This window comes from Tursiops truncatus, chromosome 2 (assembly GCF_011762595.2).
Source record: "Tursiops truncatus isolate mTurTru1 chromosome 2, mTurTru1.mat.Y, whole genome shotgun sequence".
Taxonomy (NCBI): Eukaryota; Metazoa; Chordata; class Mammalia; order Artiodactyla; family Delphinidae; genus Tursiops; species Tursiops truncatus.
This window is the reverse complement of record NC_047035.1, coordinates 119095191-119116620: the sequence shown is the minus strand read 5'-3', so window position 1 is coordinate 119116620 and position 21430 is coordinate 119095191. Positions and strand designations below refer to the sequence as shown.

The 21430-nt window shown below is 54.4% G+C and overlaps 1 protein-coding gene across 4 annotated transcripts; it reads right to left on the bottom strand.

Annotated features, from left to right (window-relative positions):
• Positions 1–17: 17 nt before the first annotated feature.
• On the bottom strand, positions 18–21373 carry CIB2 (calcium and integrin binding family member 2). 4 transcript variants are annotated; one of them, XM_073801323.1, is made up of 6 exons: positions 14698–14854; positions 13642–13676; positions 5524–5635; positions 3408–3555; positions 1081–1276; positions 18–668 (listed from the first exon to the last, which is right to left on the bottom strand). In XM_073801323.1, exons 1-6 carry the CDS (start codon positions 14806–14808, stop codon positions 647–649), a joined length of 624 nt encoding a protein of 207 aa, XP_073657424.1. In that variant the 5' UTR covers positions 14809–14854; the 3' UTR covers positions 18–646. The 4 variants fall into 4 exon arrangements, with proteins under 4 accessions (XP_073657424.1, XP_033707939.1, XP_073657423.1 ...); XM_033852048.2 differs by lacking the exon at positions 14698–14854 and adding an exon at positions 21160–21371 and having other exon boundaries at positions 18–1276; XM_073801322.1 differs by having other exon boundaries at positions 18–1276; positions 14698–14865.
• Between the last annotated feature and the right edge of the window lie 57 nt (positions 21374–21430).

Here is a 21430-nt window from a genome sequence, read left to right as displayed (position 1 = left end):
GACACAGAGGACACGGGGACATGAAAGTGTTTTACTGTACGAGGAGTTCACAAATCTGTGGACAGCACACACCAGTGAGGATTCCACATCACTGGGGAAGGCAGATGGGGTGATGTTCAGGTCCTGGACAGAGACAGGGACAGAGCCCTTGGACCCACTGTTCACACAGCTTCACATTGGGAAGGGTCAGGGGAGAAGGAACAGGCGGGGTCGGGTGTAGCCCAGCTGTGGGTTTTGGAGAAAGATTGCATAGCTCGTTAAACCTTGTCCTTTTTTTTTTCACTTTGCCCTGGGCCACCAGGGTGCCTGCCCAGCACTTGGACAAGTCAGCACCCCTGCCCTATTAGGGGTTCTGTCTTCCCCTCCCAGTAGGGCCATTTCTGATGGGGAGAGGATCAGGGTGTGGGGAAGGTTGGGGGGATAGAAGGAAGACCTGTAGAGGGACCACAGGGGGACTGGGAAAGGCCCTGCCCTTCACATCCCCCCTTCCCTGGTTAAGGATTTTTTGCTGAAAGGGCCAAGGAAATGTGCGTGGGTGTAAACCCCATAGGCCACAGCTCCTCTCCTGAGGAGCCTGGAGGTCACACTCATGTAGGCAGCAGAGCTGGGTGGTCGGCTTCTGGCCCCTGTAACCTCGGCACTGTCCTCAGATCCGGACGTGGAAAGTGCTGGAAAGAGAAAGAGCAAGAGGGGCTGAGAGGCTCTGGACTGGGTGGGTAAAGGTCCTCAGCAGAAAGCCAACCAGGCCCTGCACCCAACCCTGGACAGTTCCTCCAGGAGGGTGCAGAGGCAAGGAAGGCCTGGAGGACCAGCTGTGCCCAGGGCATCCAACCCCCGACATAACCAAAGGGCCCCCAGTCTCTATCCTTCACCAGAGACTGGCCCTGCTGGGGACAGAGGACTTCCCAGTCACACACTGAGGGCAGCTCGGCCTGGAACGTGACCTGCCTCCCGGCCCACACAGAGCCTGCCGGGACCACTGCTCTCGGGAGCAGTGACACTGCCTCAGCCCCAAGGGGTCTCCTGGCTGCGGCCCCCATTCAGGCCTGCCCTGCCCATGCCAGCCCCTTGGGAGGGCACCTTAGGAAGTCGGGGGCCTTGGCGATCATGTCCTCGAAGTCAGAGAAGCCCAGCTTGCCGTCGCCGTCCAGATCGGCCTCCTCAATGACCTTGTCGCACACGAGCACCACCTCGTCCTCATCCAGCTCCGACTTGGTGAGCCGGGCCAGCGTCAGCTCCAGGTCCTCCTTGCAGATGAAGTTGTCGGTGTTGAAGTCTGTGGGGTGGGGTCAGGGACGCTCAGGCCACTCTCCTCTGAGCTGGTCACACCAGATACCTCCCTGGCCCCTCTGTGCACACTCTGGGGACACTGGATCCTTGCCCTCAGCCAACAGGGACCAGGGGGTCTCACTCACGAGGCACCTCTTGACACCACATTCAACAAATCCACATTCACAATCTGCACCAACCCCCACCATGACGGCGAGCCCAGCCTCGGCCTGAGACACTTCGAACGTCCAGATCTGAGGCCTCCTGGGAACTCTGGGCCCAGGCTAAACGGCTCTCCTGGCCTCGTCCCATGGTGGACCCTGTGTTCCCTCTAAAGCTAAGGGAACCAAGGCCTGGCAAGGCCGAGTGACTGAATCAAGGTCTGTTGATTCAGATGGCTGTTGGAGGGGAAGCTGGGATGCTGACCGGGGCCTGTTCGACGCTAAGACCCGTGTTTTCTAAACTGCACCACGTTGCCTCTGGTCCCAAGCCAGACATGGAGGTCAGAAGACTCAGAAGCCCCCCCCAGAGAGAGGCCCTGTGGTTGCCTTTTGTGCACAAAGAACAGGGAACAGGGTTTGATTCTGCTCGGCAAAAGGCACTACCACTGTCCACAGCTCAGCAAGATGTTCAGAGGGCCGAGCCACACACAGGCTCATCACAGGGAACTCGAACACCCTTCTGACTGCCTTTCAACCCAACTATCAGATCTCTGCAAGTGCTACTTCTTCTGTCTGGAGCGCCCTTCCCATTTATCTGTCCAGCAGACTCCATTCATTCTTCAGGGAAACTAAGGTCAAGGAAGTGGGTGATCCTTGCTAGAGGTCAGGCCCCAGTTCCCCCCAGCACCAAACTCCAGGTCCCAGTTGCCTTTCTCCATTCCACCCGCCAGTCCAGGGTGGTAGGGGAGCCCTGGTTCTCCCTTCACTTGTCCCCACACCTGCTTGGCTGTGTGCCCTGCACTTCCCCTCTCTGGCAGACTACAGCCTTCCCAGAAGCAATGCCATGGGGTCCAACATTAGGGGGATGATGGTTGGAATTCGAGAAGATTTTTACTTGAACCTTGTGGGCGTAGTTTGTTAAGGGTAGACAAGGAGGGTACCATGCCTCTGACGTGCAAACACAATGTGGGTGCAGAGATATATGTAGACCAAAGTCCCCTGAAATAAACGTGACAACTACAAAATGAAAAAACAGCCCAATGGGCCCCACTGCCTTGGGATCCCCTGGCTGATGAAAGATCCTGGGCACAGGAGGTTTGTCTGTGGCTCCTCTGGTCCAGGACAGACCTTCCCTGGGCCTCAAAGTTTCCATCCGAGCACTGTCTGAGGGTTTGACACCAGTCCCAGCTGCTGTCAGGCTCAGAGCTTACGAGCTCTGCAGCGTGAAGTTCTCTCCTATCACCACAGGAGAAACCAAAAGCTTCGCAGGTACTCGGCGCCCTCTGGTGGCCAGTGGGACAGTGGGTCCTGGGCTGGGCTGGGGTGAAATGAGGCCACCCTACCCCTGGCAGCAATTACAGAGGTGGGAGGGGGTACCTAGGAGCCTACCTCTCAGCCCAGCCTCACCACCTAGCAGAGGCCTCCTCTCCAGAACCCTGGCGTCTGCCACTCTAGCTCCTCCAGGATGCCGAGTGATCTTTAGAACACAGGGCTTCCTGGCCTCACCTGAAACCCTGCAGTGGCCCCCAAACTCCTTGGCTGGCTCCTCACAGCCCAGCCCCAGTGACCTCTCCAGAATCACACCGCTCTCATCTCACCACATTCGTCTCCCCACCTTCTCACCACGCCCTGTGCTTTGTGGTGCTCCCTCTAGAAGGTATGCCCACCCCCATTCTCCTGTTGACAAATCTCCTCTTGTCCTCCGAGGCCATGCTGAAATGTCACCACGTGTGAATTCTCCTCACGCTAACCACCCGCCCTAGGTGGAGTGGGTCCCTCCCTCCTCTGCTCTCAGGACCCTGCAGATGTCCCTTATGCACTAGTTGTGCCCACTGGCCACTGTGCTGGACACGCACTCTTCAGAGTGTTCTTGGTGTCCCCAGCGTCCCCACGGCGGGAACCAGCAGTAACTAGATGGCCTATGGAATGCCACCACCCTCACGCAGCATCACAGCCCCTCCTCCAGGCCCTCGTTACCGTAGATCTTGAAGGCGTAGTTTGCCTTGAGGTCGCGGGGAGCCGACTCACAGAGCACAGAAAACATGTCGACAAAGTCGTTGAAGGTGAGGTTCCCGTCACCATCCTCAGAAAAAGACTCCACAATCCTTTCCTTGAAGGGATTCTCCTGAAGAAAACCACAGCAGTCACCATAGATGAAGGTTCACTGGGAGGAACCCAGAGCCCAACAGCTATGGCCTATGTGACCTTGAACGAGTGACCTAAATCCCCCTGGGCCTCAGTTTCCCCATCTGTAAAATGGGGATAATAATTGCACCTACTTAATTGGGTTGGGAGATGGTTGAATAAGTTAAAGTATGTAAGGTGTTGGTACGAAGCCTGGCACCAGTGAGAGCTCTGCAAGCATCATGTCTTGTTATATTGTTCAGATCAGCACGGAGGGCTCAGCAGAACCAAGGTGTGCCCACTGGAGGCATCACCTCTTCTGAGGCAGGAGCAGGGATTAGTCCCATTGCCCAGGAAGTTCATGGAGGCTCCTGCCTTGACATGCAAGGGAAGACAATGTTACTGAGTCCACGTTCATACTGCTCACCACACGAGAGGCCAAAACGTAGAGAAACGAGTTGTTTGGGCAAGGAATAGTGATGTTATTTGGAAAGCCAGCTAACCGAGAAGATGGTGGGCTCCTGCCCCCAAAGAACCACCTTGCCTGAGTTAGAATTCAGGCTTCTTTTATACTAAAAGGGGAGGGAGTAAAGTCAAACACTTCCTGTTTCCCATCAGCCTCTGGAGGGGAGGTGTTAATTTCTTCCTCCCTGTAGTCATTCACAGGTGGGTCTGGTCAGGATGTTTCCTGTGAGCTAAACAGAGGTATTTTAGCTTAACGCTCATTACCTGGGAGGTAGGGTTCCCAGAGATGGGCCATTATGTATAATTTAAGCTTAGAGGAAACATTCCTTTAGTGATTCATTTGTAATAGAATACAAAAGGTTCTTCCCTATTACAAGAGCCCAGGGCCTGGGCAGCTCTCAGCTCAGACCAAGATCACAGGGGGCAGAAGTGGGGCCCCAGAGGTGGGAGAACTGGGCCGGGACCAGCCCACAGGTAGGTGGGGAATTATACCAATGACTCCTTCCTCTGATCCCAACTCACTCAGGGCCCACCTCTCCTGGAGCCCTCCACCCCAGCTGGGCCAGCACTGGACCACTCCATTCTGTGCCCAGCCCAGGCCAGCACAGGGGGCTGAGAGACGATCCCATGGTTCCTGCCGAAGTGCTTCACACCCTCTAGTGATCCTCTGAACCTGGAATCAAGCCCCCCTCTAAGGCCAGGCTGGACGCTTGTCAGGGCTGAGCCTCTGGCTCACTGTCCCCCAGGACTGAGGTCATGACCAGGATACAGGCCCCAAGTGGATGCCACGTGGACCCCAAGTGGACACCCTGACGCCAGAGTCACACACCTGAGGTCTGGCAAGGGGCTCTTTGCAAAGACCCACGGCAATGTGCCCTAAAAACCCAAATGCTTTCTTACCGTTGGAGTGTATTTTGTGTGTAAGGAACTCGGGAAATGAAACTCTTATGTCAAAGGATATATATGGTTTGAGGGCTAGCAGCATCAGCCTCACCTGGGAGCCTGCTAGAAAAACAGGATCTTGGATCCCAGACCTATTGAACCTGAATCGGCATTTTGACAAGATCCCTAGGTGACTCCTGGGCACGTTGAAGTCTGAGAGGAGATGCTGTGCATGACCGTGCTGTGAGAGACAACAGCCATGCGAGGACGAGGCTAAAAAAATTACCTTAAAAAGAAGATACAAACAAGATCTGCCAAGGACAGCAGACGGGCCACTGAACACAGGGGCAAGCAGGTGAGCACAGGTCCACAGCCCTGCAGACTATAGGGCAGCACCAATCACGGCACCCTTACCGAGTAAGCTCATTTACTGACACACGTAGCTCATTTATCCACAGGGTGCAGATGAGGAAACTGAGGCACAGCTGGGGTTCAACTCAGGTCTGGGTGCCCCTGCTGCCCTGCCCATCCAGAGGGGCATATTCCCCGCACTCCCAGCCCCCCTGCCCGGCCTTCTCTAGCTGATCCCCCCGGCTCTGCCGAGCAGCAGCCTCTCACGTACCCGGAGCTCCGGCATCTGGATGATGACGCTCATGGGCACATGGACGATGGGGCTCTTCCTGTAGTCCATCGGGACGATGTTGGGAGCCAGCTCATAGAAGCGCGCGTGGAGCCTGCGAGGGAAGCAGAGAAAGAGTGCTGGAGGGGATGCAGTCCCCGGTCCCTCAGAGGCTCAGCGCCACCCTGCCTGCACCCTGGCCCCTCACGCTGGAGACCCACTTTGGCCAGGGGCCTGGGGAGACCATCTGCTCTGCCCACAGGATGGGGGATTTGTAAGGGAGGCAAGTTCTGCCCAGACCCCTATGCTGATGACTAGATTGCGTCCTGGCCATTCCCATGACCACCAACACCACGGCCACTGCTGCCACTGCCCATCCCCCCACCCGCAAGGGCTTGCCCATCTGATCTTATTTTTTTCCTCTTTGGACTCTCTTAAGAGTCTTCTATGCGCCAGGCATGTCACCTCTTACAGTTCAGCAAACTGAGGCCTGAAGAGGTTAAAAGAGTGACTTGTCTAACACCACACAACTAGGAAGTCTCAGGGACCACGGCTGGAACCCGAAACCGGAAATCCAGAGCAGAGGCTCTTAACCCCTCCTCCCCATGCCGCCCCTGCCGCTCCCCACCACTGACCTCGCTGAAGTCCTGGCCCAGTTTGCTACCCCTGCCCCCAGGCTAGGCCCTGAGGGTTGGGTCTCTGGAAGAGCTTCCGGAAGCCCTCACATCCTGTGAAGCCCCTGAGAACGGCCATCCACAACCTCTCTCCAGCTGGGGGTGGTCGGGATGGAGCCCACTGCCCTGGGCCTGGCCCTCCTCGCTGATGCGTCAGGTCCCCAGCTCCCTCTCACCCTCCCACCTTGCTCGGGGGGCCCTGGGACACAAGCCCACCTACATGCTGCGTGGACCCTCCAGGGTGTGAGACATCCTGACCCTGTCTCAGTTGGAAGCCCCTCCTCCATTATTCCTCTGCGGCCCTGTGTCCTGTTGTCCAGGTCCCTGATATCCCGAAGAACAGCCCTCCCCTCCTAACCCCAGGCAGGTACAAATTAGGTTCAGATGAAATTGTGTCCAGGAAGTGCTGCCAGACAGGGGGACAGGTGTCAGGGGTATTGACGGGGGGCTGTGGTGAGGCCCAGGGCTGCTGGGGCCTGGATGGACGGGTGATCCCATATCTCCGGGGCCCACCTTCCCTGCTACCCCCAAAGCTGGATCAACCCTGGTCTTCTTCTAAGTGGCCTGGCCCAGTGACATGCTCCTAGGCCCATCCTCAGTAGGCCCTTCAGCATAGCCACCTAATCCCCCATCAGGGTCCACCCAACTCTTGTCACCCTGCTGCCCAGCCCTCTCCAGTGGAGCAGGTCACTGCTTGCCCAGCTCACACACAAAATGTCAGCCACTGTTTAGCAAATGCTCACTCTGTGCTGGGCTTTGGGTTAACCCCGTGTGCACTGCTTTACTCAATTTAATCCCTAATCACCCCGAGAGGCAGCTATTAGCACCCCCACCCCTGTTTTTCCGGTGAGGAAGCTGAGGCTAAGGGGTTAAGCGTCTGCCCCAGCTTCCAGAGCCAACAGCGGCAGGTCCAGGCCCTCCCTGTAAGTCAGGCCACCCAGGCCAGCACATCAGCACCTGGTTCAGAGCACCTGTACAGTAAACGCAAAGCAAATGCCATGAGCACACTTGGCCACTCACATGCTCCTATAAAAGGGCCTGAAATCACAAGGAAGGTCCAAGGCTTGGAAACACAGACCTGGAGGGGAAAACCCAAACCCTGTCCTTTGGGTCAAAGGGGGGGCAACGGATAACAGAGTGACAGGATCAAGCTGGGACCCTCCACGAGGGGGCATCCGAGGGCTTTCTTTGCTCTTACTTTCGGCATTGAGGAAAAATTTGCCCTTTTTTTATATTGTCCCCAAACATGGAACCTGGACTATATATCACACTTTATGCATCTGGTTTCCTGCGCTTTTGCCAGGACCATAGTATTTGCAACGGTTACGTTTCCCCCTTGACCTTGACATTTGGGATGTGATGTTGGGGTGTTTGAGGGTTGGCTTACACCTTCAAAGTTTTGTGGGGTGGCTGCAGCAGGGACGTGAGTCAGACTGAGGTTGGAGCCCTGCCTACACCTCTCACTAGCTGCGTGGCCTTGGGCAAGTGGGTTAACCCACTGGAGAACAGATTTCCCTATCAGTTAAATGCGGATTGTCCTACCCTCCTCACACTTGTGAGGATTAAAAAGGATGGCGTTAGTATTTAAAACCACCTGGCCTCAACTGGTAGCTATTAGCGTTTTGCCTGCCATGTCAGGGCCTCCCTGCAAGGGACGAGGATTTGGGAGAAGGCCTGTGGGTATTAGTGGAATTGAACAGGTGTCTTCTGGGGTACGAAGGCCAGCTTCTGCCCTGGGACAGAGATGTGTTCTGACTCTATGCCTATAGTGATATTGGAATTTGTTTTTTAAGGAAAACTCAAGGAGAATTTGGAAAGATGAATCACTTTGGGAAAAACTCCAAAAACTGTCACAGAACTGCATTCCTGTACCCCTCCTCCCTTAAAGGGCACTACTGAATTCACGAAGGTGTACATATTAGTCCTATCATAAGTTCCAGGGGCAGAAACAATACCTATGCTACTTGAACTGTTCCAGAGCATGGGGCAAAAAAGTGAAAGCCTCCCAGTTTATTTTAGGAAGTTAATAAGAACCCTGCTACCAGAACCTAGTAGGTAGCATCCAAAGGACCAATGGTACTTACACATACAGATGCAAAAATCTTATAAAATAACATATTAGTAAATCAGGTCCAACAGCATTTTAAAGAGTAAATCATTGGGATCAAGTAGGATTTACTCCAGGAATGCATGGGTGGATCAATGTTTGGGAATCTGTGACTATAAATCACATTAATAGGCAGCAAAAAATATTTTGATCAACTTGATAGCTGCACTTATGACCATATGGTTGTATGTACACAGAAAAACATCTGAAAAGTGTACACCACGTGTTTACACTGATGGTCTCTGTGAGGCAGGAGTGGAGAGGAGTGATAAGAGAAGGCCAACTTTCACTTATTACTTTACCTACTTCTGAACTGAGTTTTTAGAGTATTTATTAATAAAAATAAAAAGTATTTTTAAGGTATATATTAATTTTTTCAACAAAAAACTTAAAATCCTTATTCAAACATAAACAAAAGGATGCTCTCTACCTGAAATCAACACCTAACATTATACTTAAATGATAAAAGTACTACAGACATTCCCATAAAAGTGAGATTCCTACCGTCACCATCATTATATAACATTTCCCCTGTGAGTGCCAGTCAATGTAATTAGTCAGAAAAATAAAAGAGTATATCTAAATATTGGAAAGGAGGATGCAAATTATTATTTGCTGGAAAACCAAAAATAATCAGTTTAAAAACTATTTGAATGAGGACTTCCCTGGCAGTCCAGTGGTTTGGACTCTGTGCTTCCACTGCAGGGGGCACAGGTTCGATCCCTGGTTGGGGAACTAGGATACAACATGCTGCACAGCACAGCCAAAAAAAAAAAAGTTAGTAAAAAAATATATATATATTTGAATGAGAAAGAGCTCAGTAGCTCTTCTACACAATAGTTTTTCTACCAGCATTCACCTATTCAAAAATATTATATAATAGAAGATCTAATTCACAATACAAAATCCCGCTCCAAAAACCCCCAAACAACTAAGTATAAAATAAATATGAAATGTGCACAAAGAAAACCATGAAGCTTTACCAAAGGATGTAAAATATTTAGGGAGTTAGATAACTTTCCTGATTGGAAAGGCTTACTACTGTAATGATGGCAACCTTCTCTTCATTTTCCTGTAAAATGAATACACTCTTAATTGAAATCTGCAAAAGATTTATTTGAGATCTTGCCAACCTGATTCAAAATTTTGTTTGGAAGAATAAACATTGGAGAGTTGGGGAAAAACCCTGAAAAAAGAGTCACCGGGGAGATGTTTGTCCCGTCAGATGTTAAAACATAGTTTAAAGCTATTATAAGTAAAACCATATGGAATAGACATTGGTGTAGAAGAGGCAGACCCAAATATAAATGAGAATTAGTCCAAGACAAACAGCATTTGAAATCAGTGGGGAGAAGATGGATTCTTCTGGAAGTCACAGACTGGTTGGTGGTCCACATTCATGTCTAGCTTTCATGTAAAATAATGATTTAAAACTTAGCTGCCAACATTTACAAATTAAACAATTTTACATGAAAAACCTGGATTTCCCCAAGGCCACAACCAGTTGGGGCTCAGGAACAGCAATTTCTGCAGATCCTTGTCCTAAAACATTCCCGTCGGGTTACACGGCTTCATTTATTTGCAATGCATGTTGGCCCCCACAGACAGCTGAGTTTGAGACCCTTGGGAAAGTCAATAAATGATTTGGGGACAGAAGACAAAAGATATGTAACAGCCAGTGTGATTGAGGAAGCAGGGAAATGGAGACTCATGCATGGCTGCTGGAGGGCAATCTAGCAATAAAAATCAAAAGCCTTAAAAATGTCCGTGGCTTTTGGTCCAGAAATCTCTGTTAGAAATGTATCCTAAGGAAATAATCCCAGACATGTGGGCTATAGGTCATGGTATCCCAAGGATGTGCACTGCAGTGCTAATTATAATGGTGAAAAGCTGAAAATCTAAATGTCCAACCAAACGAAAAGGTGGTGAGATCTTCTTTTTATCTTATCTATTTTTATAAGTTGCCTAAGGAAAAGCAATTTAAAGCATATTACAGAACAACCTGATCCAAATTTCCGATAAACACACACAAAGGGAAAATATTTAAACATTATTTACCCAGAGGTTAAAAATACCGAAAGCTTAATAGCCATTATTTCTGGGTGGCAGGATTACAGACAATTTTTGTTCTCTTTTGACTGGCTTTATTTTTCTAATTTTTCTACAGTCATCATGTATCACAGGTGAAAAAAAAATTAAAAGTAATTAAAATAGATTATACAGAGTTTTTAAATGGTTGAGAAAATAAAATACATAATAAAGTAACAAATAGGCAAACACCCCGGGGTGCTAGCTGGGCCTCTCTGTGCTTAGGAGCATAGGCTAACTGGGGGCAGGGGAGTTACCTACAGCAAAGAAGGTGGCTGAATGGGGGGCTGCCCACTCAGGCTCAGCGTCAGGCTGGAAGAGCTGTGCCCTGGGGAGCAACTGGATCCACCCGGGTTTGTGTGTGTGTATGTGAGTACAGAGGAAGGAGGGGAGCGGGGGAGGGGAGGGGAGGGGAGGGGAAAACTGCCCAGACGGGTATCTGTGACTCAGTATCATTGACCCAAGGCTACCAGAGAGCTGGGCCCCAAGCTGCAAAGAAGAACCTGCTGCTCACGTTTCCTCCTCACCATCTGGTCAGTTCTCAGGGTGCAGCCCACCCAGAAAACCATCCGGGTGGGGGTGGGGTAACAGCGCTGGAAGGCCCCTGGGAGGAGGGCCCTGGGCCTCGGGCCTGGCTCTGCCATTGACCTGCTCTGTGTTGCCGGCCGGGTCCTCGCTCCTGGCCCTCTCTGGGCTCAGGGCCTCGGTCGTCCCGCCTGGACCTGAGATGTGAACAGCGTGGAGAGGGCTCGCCTGGCAGGGGTGATCAGTCACACTGGCTCTTGCTGGGGCCCAGAGAGAAGGTTGGAGAAAATCGAGGGGGCTGAAACTGGAATCGAGCCACCGAGGCCACGCCTGGTCCCCCAGGGACATGTAATCCCGCACGCTGCCTGGCCTCACGACCCTTCCTGAGGGTGGACGGGTGGGCAACAAAACTCCAAGCAGCCTGTGCTGAACAACACTGTCACCCCTGCCCTCCCAGCCATTGGAGTCTGTGGAAAAACAGCCCCAGGGGGCACTGTCATCCGTGCTGCAGACGTGGCAACTGACACATGGCAGGCGCTACACAGTGGGGACCAGATCCCAGGGCCCCTGCTCCCAGTGGGGCTTTACCCCCTCCCCCTCCCCACATGACCACTCTGCAGAAAAAGCCCCGGTCTGGTCCCCAGTGAGTGCTAACACAGAGGTGGGGCCTGAAGGAACCAGAGCAGGCAGCGGGGGACTCAGAAAGCGTGTCCAGCTGCCAGAAGAGGTCCTTTCCCCGCTTTGTGGACTCCGGGCCTGGGTTGAACTACAGAGGCCGGCATTGAAAGATGAAGAGCTGGGCAGGCCAGGGCTGTGGGGAGCCAGGAGACCCCCTACCCCTGCTCAGACCACCCACCTGCCCGGGGCTGATCATTTGCCAAGAGACCAGGGTCACCCTCAAAGGCCCCTCAGGTTGAATCCAATTCCTGGCCTGGCCTTTGAACCACTCTCCTCCCCCACGGGCAACTGGGGATGGGGCAGGGTGAAGCAGGTCTGTGCCCTTGACCCCGCTGCTCCTAGCCTGCAATGTTCTCCCCTTGGCCAACCCTACCCATCCTTCACCCACACACTCTTCAAGCGCTTACTGGTGCTGTGCCCAGTGCCAGGCATGGGGAGCCTGTGTCCTGCCTGACTACAAGTCTGGGGGGAGCTGGGCACCTGAGCCATGAGCCCACAGAGCCCCCCAAAAAGGCTGCAAAAGAGGCTGTGTGAGAGCTGGGGGACAGGGAGTTGGGGGCTCACAGAGTAGATGACTCTGGAGTGGGTCTTGAAGGACATGCAGGAATGCAGCGAGAAGATGAGAAAGGCAGTGGGGCAGCCAGTGCCAAGGCTGGGGACAAGCTTTTGCTGCCAGAACAGAAGTGGTAGTGGGCCTCCCAGGACAAACAGTCTGGGCCCGGCGTCTACAAAGGTGGGAAGTCAGGATGGCGGGAGCTCCCCGTTACAGAGGACAAATGTGGTGAGGCTTAAACGAGGATTTGGGCCAAGAACTCTGAAAGGTAAGAGGTGCCACGGGAATGCCAGGGTGACCGCTGTGTTATTACAGTTCTGAGGACCATCTGTCCAAATGGGAAGCGCACCCCACACCTCACTCAAGCTACAGACCAAATGCAATTTATCAAACACCACACTCTGGCGTTCCTGCCTCTCGGCAACGGGGGAGGTATCATTATCCCCGTTTTATAAAAGAAACAGAGGCTCAGCGAGGCTCAAAGCTTGTCCAAGGTCAGAGCTGGGAAGTAGAGCCCAGGTCTGCTGATGCCAAGGCCTGGGGGCTTTGCCCCCCACCCTGCTTCTCCAAGGTGGTAGGAGTGGGCATCCCTGCCCACCCAGGGGACAGGCTGGAAAAGCAGCCTGGGCAGAAAGGAAGGACCGAGGGACACCATCTGAGCAGACTGGTCATGGCAGTGACAGACCACAGCTGCCTTGGGAAGTGTAACAGGCTCTAGCCCCAGCCTGCCTATCGACCTCCAGGGAAAGTGATCCTGAGACCTTGCTGGCTTTTAGTGCCACCTGATAGCCCAGAGAGGGGGGCCTGGCAAGGCCTGTGGGGCCAGGTTTCCTGGCATTCTGTGAGTCCTACCCACCATCTGGTCCTGGGGCTCTGAGTCTGCCAACCCCCTTCATTTCTCCTGTCTAGGCCCACCCCACCCCCAAAGAAAGGGAAGAGACCCCTGGTGGACAGCTCAGGGGCGGTGGTGGCATTGCCTGCCATGCCCCTGCCTTTAGGACCTCCCAGGAGTGGCAGGACATCAGAGCCAGAAGGCTCTTAGGGATCCCTAGTCTAACAGACAGGGTCCCCCCCTTAGTCTGACAGGTCCCAGGGTGCAATGAAATAACGAGGACCCTGGAGTCAGAGGCCAGGTCTTCAGTCCCTGGCTGGGTGACTTTGGCCAAGTTGCTAAGCCCCACCTGTAAAGTGAGGATAAAAGGATTCTCCTGTTACAAGGGCACAGTGAGGATTAAATGAGAATGTTCCTGAAACCGCCCACCACGGAGCCTGGCATGCAGTAAGCAGACGTTCGATTCTTGGCAGAAGGATGTGAGCCGGGGGGTGGGACGTCTCGAGTTCCCACAGCAGCCTGCGCTCGGCTGCCGATGGGGGTGGAAAAGCTAGTCCTCAGCTGGTGCAGCACCCCCCCACCCCCCTGCCTCGGCCCCCAGGGTCCCCGGCCCCACCCCTGCCCCTGCCCCAGCTCCAGAGGGTCGAATAAGAGCCACACTTACTTGAGGATGTCCTTCTTATTGAAGAAGGTGCAGTCCTGTGGAAGGAAAACACACATTTAGTTGGTTGTCCTTCCTCCCTCAGAGCCACACAGGAACAGCCAGCCCTGGACTGGGGGCAGCAGAGTCACTACCACCCCTCCCTGCCCCAGCCCATTGCGGGGAGCAGTCTAGTGGGTCCAGAAGCTGCCTTCTGAAGCTTTTGACCTGAGCCAGGGAAGTGAGTGTGTGGCGTGGGGGGCTGGGAGGCATGCGTAGGGGAGGGCATTTGGGAGGCAGATGGAGAGGTCAGAGGTGGATGCGATTGATTCGAGGGGCCAGGAGATACCCTGTGGGACACCCGGGGGAAGTGGGTGGGAGACAACTTGGGAGACAAGACAGGAGTGAGGACGGAAAGGGTCACCGCATTGCCCAGCGGCAGGGGGCACGGTCCATGCTGCAGGCCCTAAGAATGGTGCCTCGTGGCGTCATGGGTGGTGTGTCCTGAGTGGTCGCAGGCAGAAGCCCCGCGGTCAGAGGCTGAGAGTTCCAGGCACACAGACTGGGGATGGGGCAGGGTGAAGCATCTAACTGGTATCTGAAGCCACAGGAATAGATGAGGTTAGAGAAGGCAGTGAAGAGGCTGGGGTGTGGGGAAAGAAGGGGCCGAGGAGGAGAGGGGGAGGAGGAAGGTGGGCAGGAAGGAACCGGCAGCATCTGCACAGAGGCCAGGGTGGAGGCTGCTGGGGACCCCCAGGTAGGCATGACTCAGGGCTGGGGCAGCACTCGGATCCTGAGTTCACCCAGATTATAAACTCATCTTGGGGATTCTGCCTTGGTCTGGATAACCCACCTCCTACAGTCACGCCTCTGTCCACAGCTCCGCCTGCCTGGTGATGATGCTACTATGCCAGGCCTTGTGGGAAGTATGGGGGTGAAAAGGACCCAGCACTTCATAAAATGCCCAACCGTAAAGGGCTTTTGTGCTTCTCCCCTGCCATTTGGCCCCTCCACCTTGGCCTGTTGTTGAAGCGTGAGGGAGCCCAGAGCTGGTGGGGCCTCCTGGGGCGGTATGCTGACCAGAGCTGGCTCCGACGAGGGACTAATGGCCACGGTACAGGCTTGCAGACAGCCCGGCTCACACTGGATGAGACCTGGAGCCCCTGGCGCCGGGGCAATTGCACTGCACATTGAGGAGGACCCAAGAAAGCAGGCCCACAGGATGCATATCTAGGGTTTCCAGTGGGCACCTGAAGGAGAGCCAAAGAGGGGAGAGTTGGTGGCAATTTCCAGGCCCCAGTTAGCCCCACAAGTCTGTCCTGAGCCACCTGCTGCTCGGCGGGAGTTAGACTAAGGACCCGCATAGTCTGGCCCTTCTTGGAAACATAGGGGCTTCTCCTGGGGGGCTAGACTTTGCTTTCGGTGATAGCTCCTCTGTAGGGGCCAGGAGAGGCTCAGGCTGGGGAAGCAGTGCCCCCTCCCCACCCAGAATGGGCAAAGAACTCCATGCCCCACAGGCCTAAGACTCAGACAGGCTGAAGACCGTGTGGGCTGATTTCTCAGCAGACCCCACAAACCTGGAGCAGGCAGCAAAGGCCGCCCAGCTGGGCCTTCCAGGCACAGACCTCAGTCCCACAGCTGGTTCTACAGCCTGAAGCTGCCAGTGAGAAGGGCCAGAGCGCTTCCAACCAGCATGGTGGGGGTGTCGGCATAACGGGATGGGGAGAGGTCCTGGCTTCTGCTCTCTTTCCCCCTGGCCTATCCTCTTCCCCCTCCCCTCTCTTCTCTCCTCTCTCCTATCCCCTGGGTTGGAAAGGAAGTATCTGGGTCCTGACCTGAGGGTTTTATTGGCATTAAATGTGAAAGCTTCTCACATGACTCCAGTCCCTTATCACAACTACTTACATCTGTCCACATCAATGGTCCTCAAGGTGTGGTTCCTGGACCAGCAGCATCACCATCACCTGGGGACTTAGTGGAACTTTAGATTCTCAGGCTTCTCTCCAGAAGTACAATCAGAAACTCTGGGGATGAGGCCCAGCAATCTGCATTTTAAAAAGTCCTTCTAGAGATGCTAATGCTTGCTGAAGTGTGAGGGCCTCTGCTCTAGAGCAGAATCACCTGGGGAGCTGTTTAAACTCCCTGTGTCCCCTCCCATCACCACCAATGGACCCCAGATCAATTACATCAGAATCCCTGAGGGTGGATCCAGGCATCAGCAGTTTTCAGAGCCATCAGGTGATTGCACTGTGCAGCCCAGCCTGAGAACCACACCACAACCAGTCCATAATTACCATGGGCTAGTCCGTGGGGGCTCTGAATATCCAATTTTGTTTAATCCTCATCACTAGCCTATGGGCGGGGACAGGGGGCACGGGTGGGGCAGGCATTACCTCCCCATTTTATAGATGGGAAAACCGAGGTTCAACAAAGTTGAACAGCTTGCCCTAAACTGCACACGCAGATCTGGGCTGGGCTGGAACTCAGGCCTATGGGCTTCTTTTTTTTAAAATTAATTAATTAATTTTATTTTTGGCTGCATTGGGTCTTCGTTGCTGCGCATGGGCTTTCTCTGGTTGCGGCAAGTGGGGGCTACTCTTTGTTGTGGTGCGCGGGCTTCTCACTGCAGTGGCTTCTCTTGTTGCGAAGCACGGACTCTAGGTGCATGGGCTTCAGTAGTTGTGGCACATGGACTCACTAGTTGTGGGACACGAGCTCTAGAGCACAGGCTCAGTAGTTGTGGCGCACGGGCTTCGTTGCTCCGTAGCATGTGGGATCTTCCTGGGCCAGGGCTTGAACCCGTGTCCCCTGCATTGGCAGGCAGATTCTTAACCACTGCGCCACCAGGGAAGCCCCCTATGTGCTTCTTGACCACTGCCCACTGAGTGGAAACAGAGCCACAGTCCACTCAGCACCGTCGTACAGCAACCACTCCACGTCCTGCTTCCACCGTGTATTCCCACATCTGGTACATGGTGCATGCTCAATAGAGACTGGTGGAATGAATGGCCAGACTTTTCCATATAAACCTTCCACAGCAGTTGACATTATTTCACTGGCTGGGGAATATCTCACTGCAGGCATTGGCCCTGCTTAACCTAAACTTTCTCATCTTTCTGAACATTTAGCCACAGCCATTTCTAGGTGTTCAACATTACCAATAAAGCTACCATGAACCTCGTCGACTGATGTTTTGCTTGTTCTTCTGCTGACTTACTTCCCTGGAACTCATCCCAGGGAGGCAGCTCATAGGGGAGGAACATGGCAGATGCCTTAAAAGCTTCTCAGGGGGGCTTCCCTGGTGGCGCAGTGGTTGAGAGTCCGCCTGCCGATGCAGGGGATACGCGTTCGTGCCCCGGTCCGGGAGGATCCCACATGCCGCGGAGCGGCTGGGCCCGTGAGCCATGGTCGCTGAGCCTGCGTGTCCGGAGTCTGTGCTCCGCAACGGGAGAGGCCACAAGGTGAGAGGCCCGCGTAACGCAAAAATAAAGACAGAAAACAAACAAACAAAACAAAACAAAAAAAAGCTTCTCAGGGCTCTGAGTAGCCTGGCAGCGTGGCAGAGGAAAAGGTTTAGTAGTCAGATGCAAATTCTCGTCTTGCTTTGGACCCTTAGGCAAGTTCAGTCTCCTGTTGGAACCTCAGTTTCTGCATCCGTAAGATGGGGATACTGCCTCTTGGAAAGGGGCAGTGAGAGGAGCAAATGAGATAAGATGCAGGAAGCCTATAGGCCACAGCTTACCCCGTTTTGTGCAACAGCTCCACCCAGTACCCCATGTCCCAAAGGCATCCCTTCAGAGCCCGCAGCTCTGTGTCTGTTCCCACCCTGAAGACACCAAACAAAAACCCTGCCCGCCTCCGTCTACTCAGCTGCCCAGGGAGCTACAGCCATAGGTCTGCAGGAACTCTTCCCTTTACTCCACTGAGAACAAATGTCCGGTCACTGCTTGGCCCCTGAGAGTTCACAGGGATAGGTCTTCAGGGAAGAGTCCCAGCTCAAGTTAGGGTTATGAGGGGTGGGAGGGAGGGAGGGGACCTAGCCCAGGAGAGATGGGCCCTCACGACTCTGGCAGCAGAAGACAGGGCAGGCTGGGCTTTTATAATAGAAGCTCCGATGTTATGCCAGTTAAGGCTACAGTTCCTCCTCTAAGCTTATATTCATCCTGTTCTCCCACCTGGAGTGCCTTCCCCACCTTGTCCAGCTTGTCCAAATCCTTTCCATGCTCCAAAGCTCAACTCAAGGGTACTTTGTCCAGGTAGCCTCCCTGCCCCCCATCTCCCACATGCCTGGTCTGCCTGTGCCAGTGGTCCTGAGCCGAGCCATAGCCAGTCCCAGCTGGAGTGGACTCTGCATCCAGCTCTGCCAGCTCAAGCCTCAGCACCGCCCAGCGGACCATCACACAGGTCAGCTGATCCCTGCAAGAACCCTGTGACATGAGCACAGCAGGGCTAGTGATCATTCCCATTTTAGAGGTGGGGACACTGAGACCCAGAAGAGGCCTACAGCATCTATGGCCCAGCCATGACTTGAACCCAGGACTTCAGAACCCCTGGAGTTCTTTCCCCTCCTTAGAGCTGTGCTTTAACAAGTATTCATTCATTCAGACAACATTCTCCACTGCCTCTTCTGTGCCTGAGCAGGGGACACACAGGAAGAGGGATGGAGGGGAAACAGACAGTGATGACTGGGTATAAACCATTCTGTGGCCAAAAGAAGGATTGGGGGAGGGCATCAGGGAGCCTGTCCAAAAGAGGTGAGGCCTGCCATGGACAGAAAGATAGGCCAGACGGCGCTGATGAAGAAGTGAGCGGAGGGCGCCAGGAGAACAAGGCCAGAGGTGAGGCCATGCTTGGCTAGAAGCCCTTCAGTGTGCCTGGAACTTGGGGTGCCAGGGGAGGGACTAAAAATGAGGCTGGAGGCTGGCTGAGCTCAGACCAGGCCAGGGTGAGGTCTGCTCTGCACCCCGCTCAGGCTATTATCCCAAGACACTGTGGAATTCCAGGGAGAGGAGAGGGTCACACCCATGTTTTAGAAAGATCCTTCACATCTTTGACCCTGTACTTCTGCTCCAAGGTGTTCATGACCTATATATGGACAACTCCCTAGGGTCTCCCACCGCAGTGGGGGATTAGTTAATACACATACGATGCAACTCTTGGTCCAGAGATTCTTTTTAAAGAAAAAATTGTTTTACATTGGTGATGCACATTGTGTCTGTCGAAAGAAAATGGGAAGGAGTGAGAAGGGGATGGAGTGAGAAACTGAGAGACTGTGGTAGCAGCACGCGGGTGGCTGGAGGGTGCAGAAACGGGTGGGGTGGGGAGGCAGCAGTTACATTTTCAGTTACAGGACACTGAGAGGCCTCACCCAGGGCCCTGGCTATGGAGATCGAGGATGGGATCCCCAGGTGAGCCCCCAAAGAGGATGAGAGTTACAGGACCTGTCCTTGACTGAAAACATAGGCCATAGTAGAGCAAAGAGCAGTGGAGGGTCCTGGGGAAGGCGATGAGCTCTTGGTTGTTTGAGGGCTCTAGGGGCTGGATCTGGAAGGCAGAGAATTGGTCTGGGAAGAAACCTGAACTTTGGGAATCACTGGCACCTGGGGACTGGGGAAGAGGGCAGGAAACCCTGGAGATCAGTTGGGGGAGGGGGTGGCTGTTACTCGAGGTCACCCCCAGCTTGGCCTTCGCTGGCCCTGGCCAGCTGGAGAGTCTCAGGGAGGGAGACGTGGGGCTCTCAGGTTTCACAGCTCTCGTTTCTCCCACCAGGCCCAGCCTCTGGCAAAGGATCAGAACCCAGCACTGGGCCTGGCTCCGAACGGTAACTCAACGCCAGGCTGGACTGAGTGGGAACCCAGGCTCCCCATGCCCACGAGGCTACTCTTCTGAGCATGGTCTACCTGCCTGCCTGTACCCACCTCCAAGTCTTTACCCAAGCTGTCCCCTCTGCCTGGAATGCCTCCTTCGGGGCTCTGATGGGCAAAATCCTACTGACCTTTCAAGGGTCTGCAAGCGCTGCATTATTTCTGAACCTACCAGTCGAAGCAAAGACCTCCTTCCCTCCAGGTCTCCCACTGTCCCCTAGTGCCCTCCCCTAGAGCACACTCACCGCCTGCCTCGCACTGGAGGTGAGGGGCCGTCTCTGCAGACAGTGAGGGCCTTGAGGACATAGAGCGCACACAGCCCCCAGCCGCAACGAAGGGAGTGAGTCTTGGATTCACAATTCAAATTCTTGTGTGAACCTTCACTGTGCAGGGTACCGAAGGCTTCCTCAGCCTTTGTTTACTCTACTGTAAAATGGGGCTAAATAACCCACCTCCCTGTGATGATCAAATGAGTTGATGCATAGAGAGCCTCCCATTATAGCGCTGGGTACACAGAAGGCGCCTCCACGTGAGGCCCTGAGAAAGCAGTGTTATTGACAACCAGCACTTCCAGGAGGAAAAGGGCCTTTATTTCACTTGTGCCCACATCAGAGGACCCACACTTCAAGCTCGATGCCAAAATAAATATTCACGAAGGCAACAGGCAGCTGTGGAGACCCTGCTGGTGTTCATCTCCCCCAACCACACTCCACACAGGCCACAACACAGTCCAGCCCCCTCTGCCTGGCAGAGTCAGGAATGAAGCATCAGAGTTGGGCCTGGGAGGGTAAGTGAAATCATTTGGAGACCCGGGAGCGGCATCCCCGAGCACGGGCAAAGAGAGGGAGGAAAGAGCCCGGCGTGTCAAGGGAACGCGGATAGTTCTGGGGCAGCTGCAGTGCTCAGGGCAGGGAAGGGGCCTGGGCAGGCTGGCCAGGGCTCTGGGCAAGCCAGGAAGCTGGGCTCCTCCATCCTGCAACCACAGAAAAGTTTGTACATGAGTGGGAGGGCGTTGGGATCTGATCTGGACAACTCCCGGGCTCTGGAGGCAGAGGAACTCAGGAGGGTCTAAGGGGGTGGCTGCTGGGGGACTTAGGGAGCTTGGAGAGGTGACCATGTAAGACTGGTACCTCGCTTGCCTTCTTGCTCCAATTATTTCCATACTGGGGCCATACGGAGAGACCCCAACCTACAATGGCATTGGGGTGCTGATGCACTTCACTCCCTACCCAGCTAACAGCTAATTTCTACTTTACAAAGACTCACTCTCCTGGGCTGCTTCCCAGGTTTTCGGGGGTAGTGGAGGTGGGAGGGTCCTCCCTCCAGCCTACTTTTAAGGACTCCATCTCTGCGCCAAGGTGGGCGATGGGAGGAGTAGTCGGGGAAGGGTTCGGGTCCAGCCTGGGGCCAAGAGCAAGAAGTCTGAATGAGAGAGAGAGGAGGGGGGAAGCTGGAAAGAGGGACGCCTGCGAGAATCTTTTAAGTGGAAAGCGCTCTCATTCCTCGGGTAGGTAAACTGAGGCTCGGAGAAGTCACCAGCCCAAGGTCAAGCGTCGAGCTGAAAGCAGAAGCAAGGTTTGAACCCGGGGAAACGGCTGTCGGGAGGCCTCGGCAAGCGACGGGAAAAAGAAGGGAGGAGCCGAGGGGCGCCGCTTCGGGGGCCGGGCGGCGGGCTCACCTGGTAGTTGTCCAGCTGCTCTTCGGTGAAGATGGTCTGCTTGTTCCCCATGGTGGCTGCGGCGCCGTCGCTTGCTCTCCCGGAGGCCGCCTCCCATCAGCGGCCGCCGGAGCCCCGCGCCCGCGGCCCTCGTCAGCCCCTCGGCGGGCAGCTTCCGACGGCCGCCGGACCCGCCGCCCGGCCTCAAGGCGCCGCGCCCCGCAACCCACCCGGCGGGGACGGGGCGGGAGCCTGGGAGGAGGGGAACGGACCCCAAGCGTGGCGACTCCGC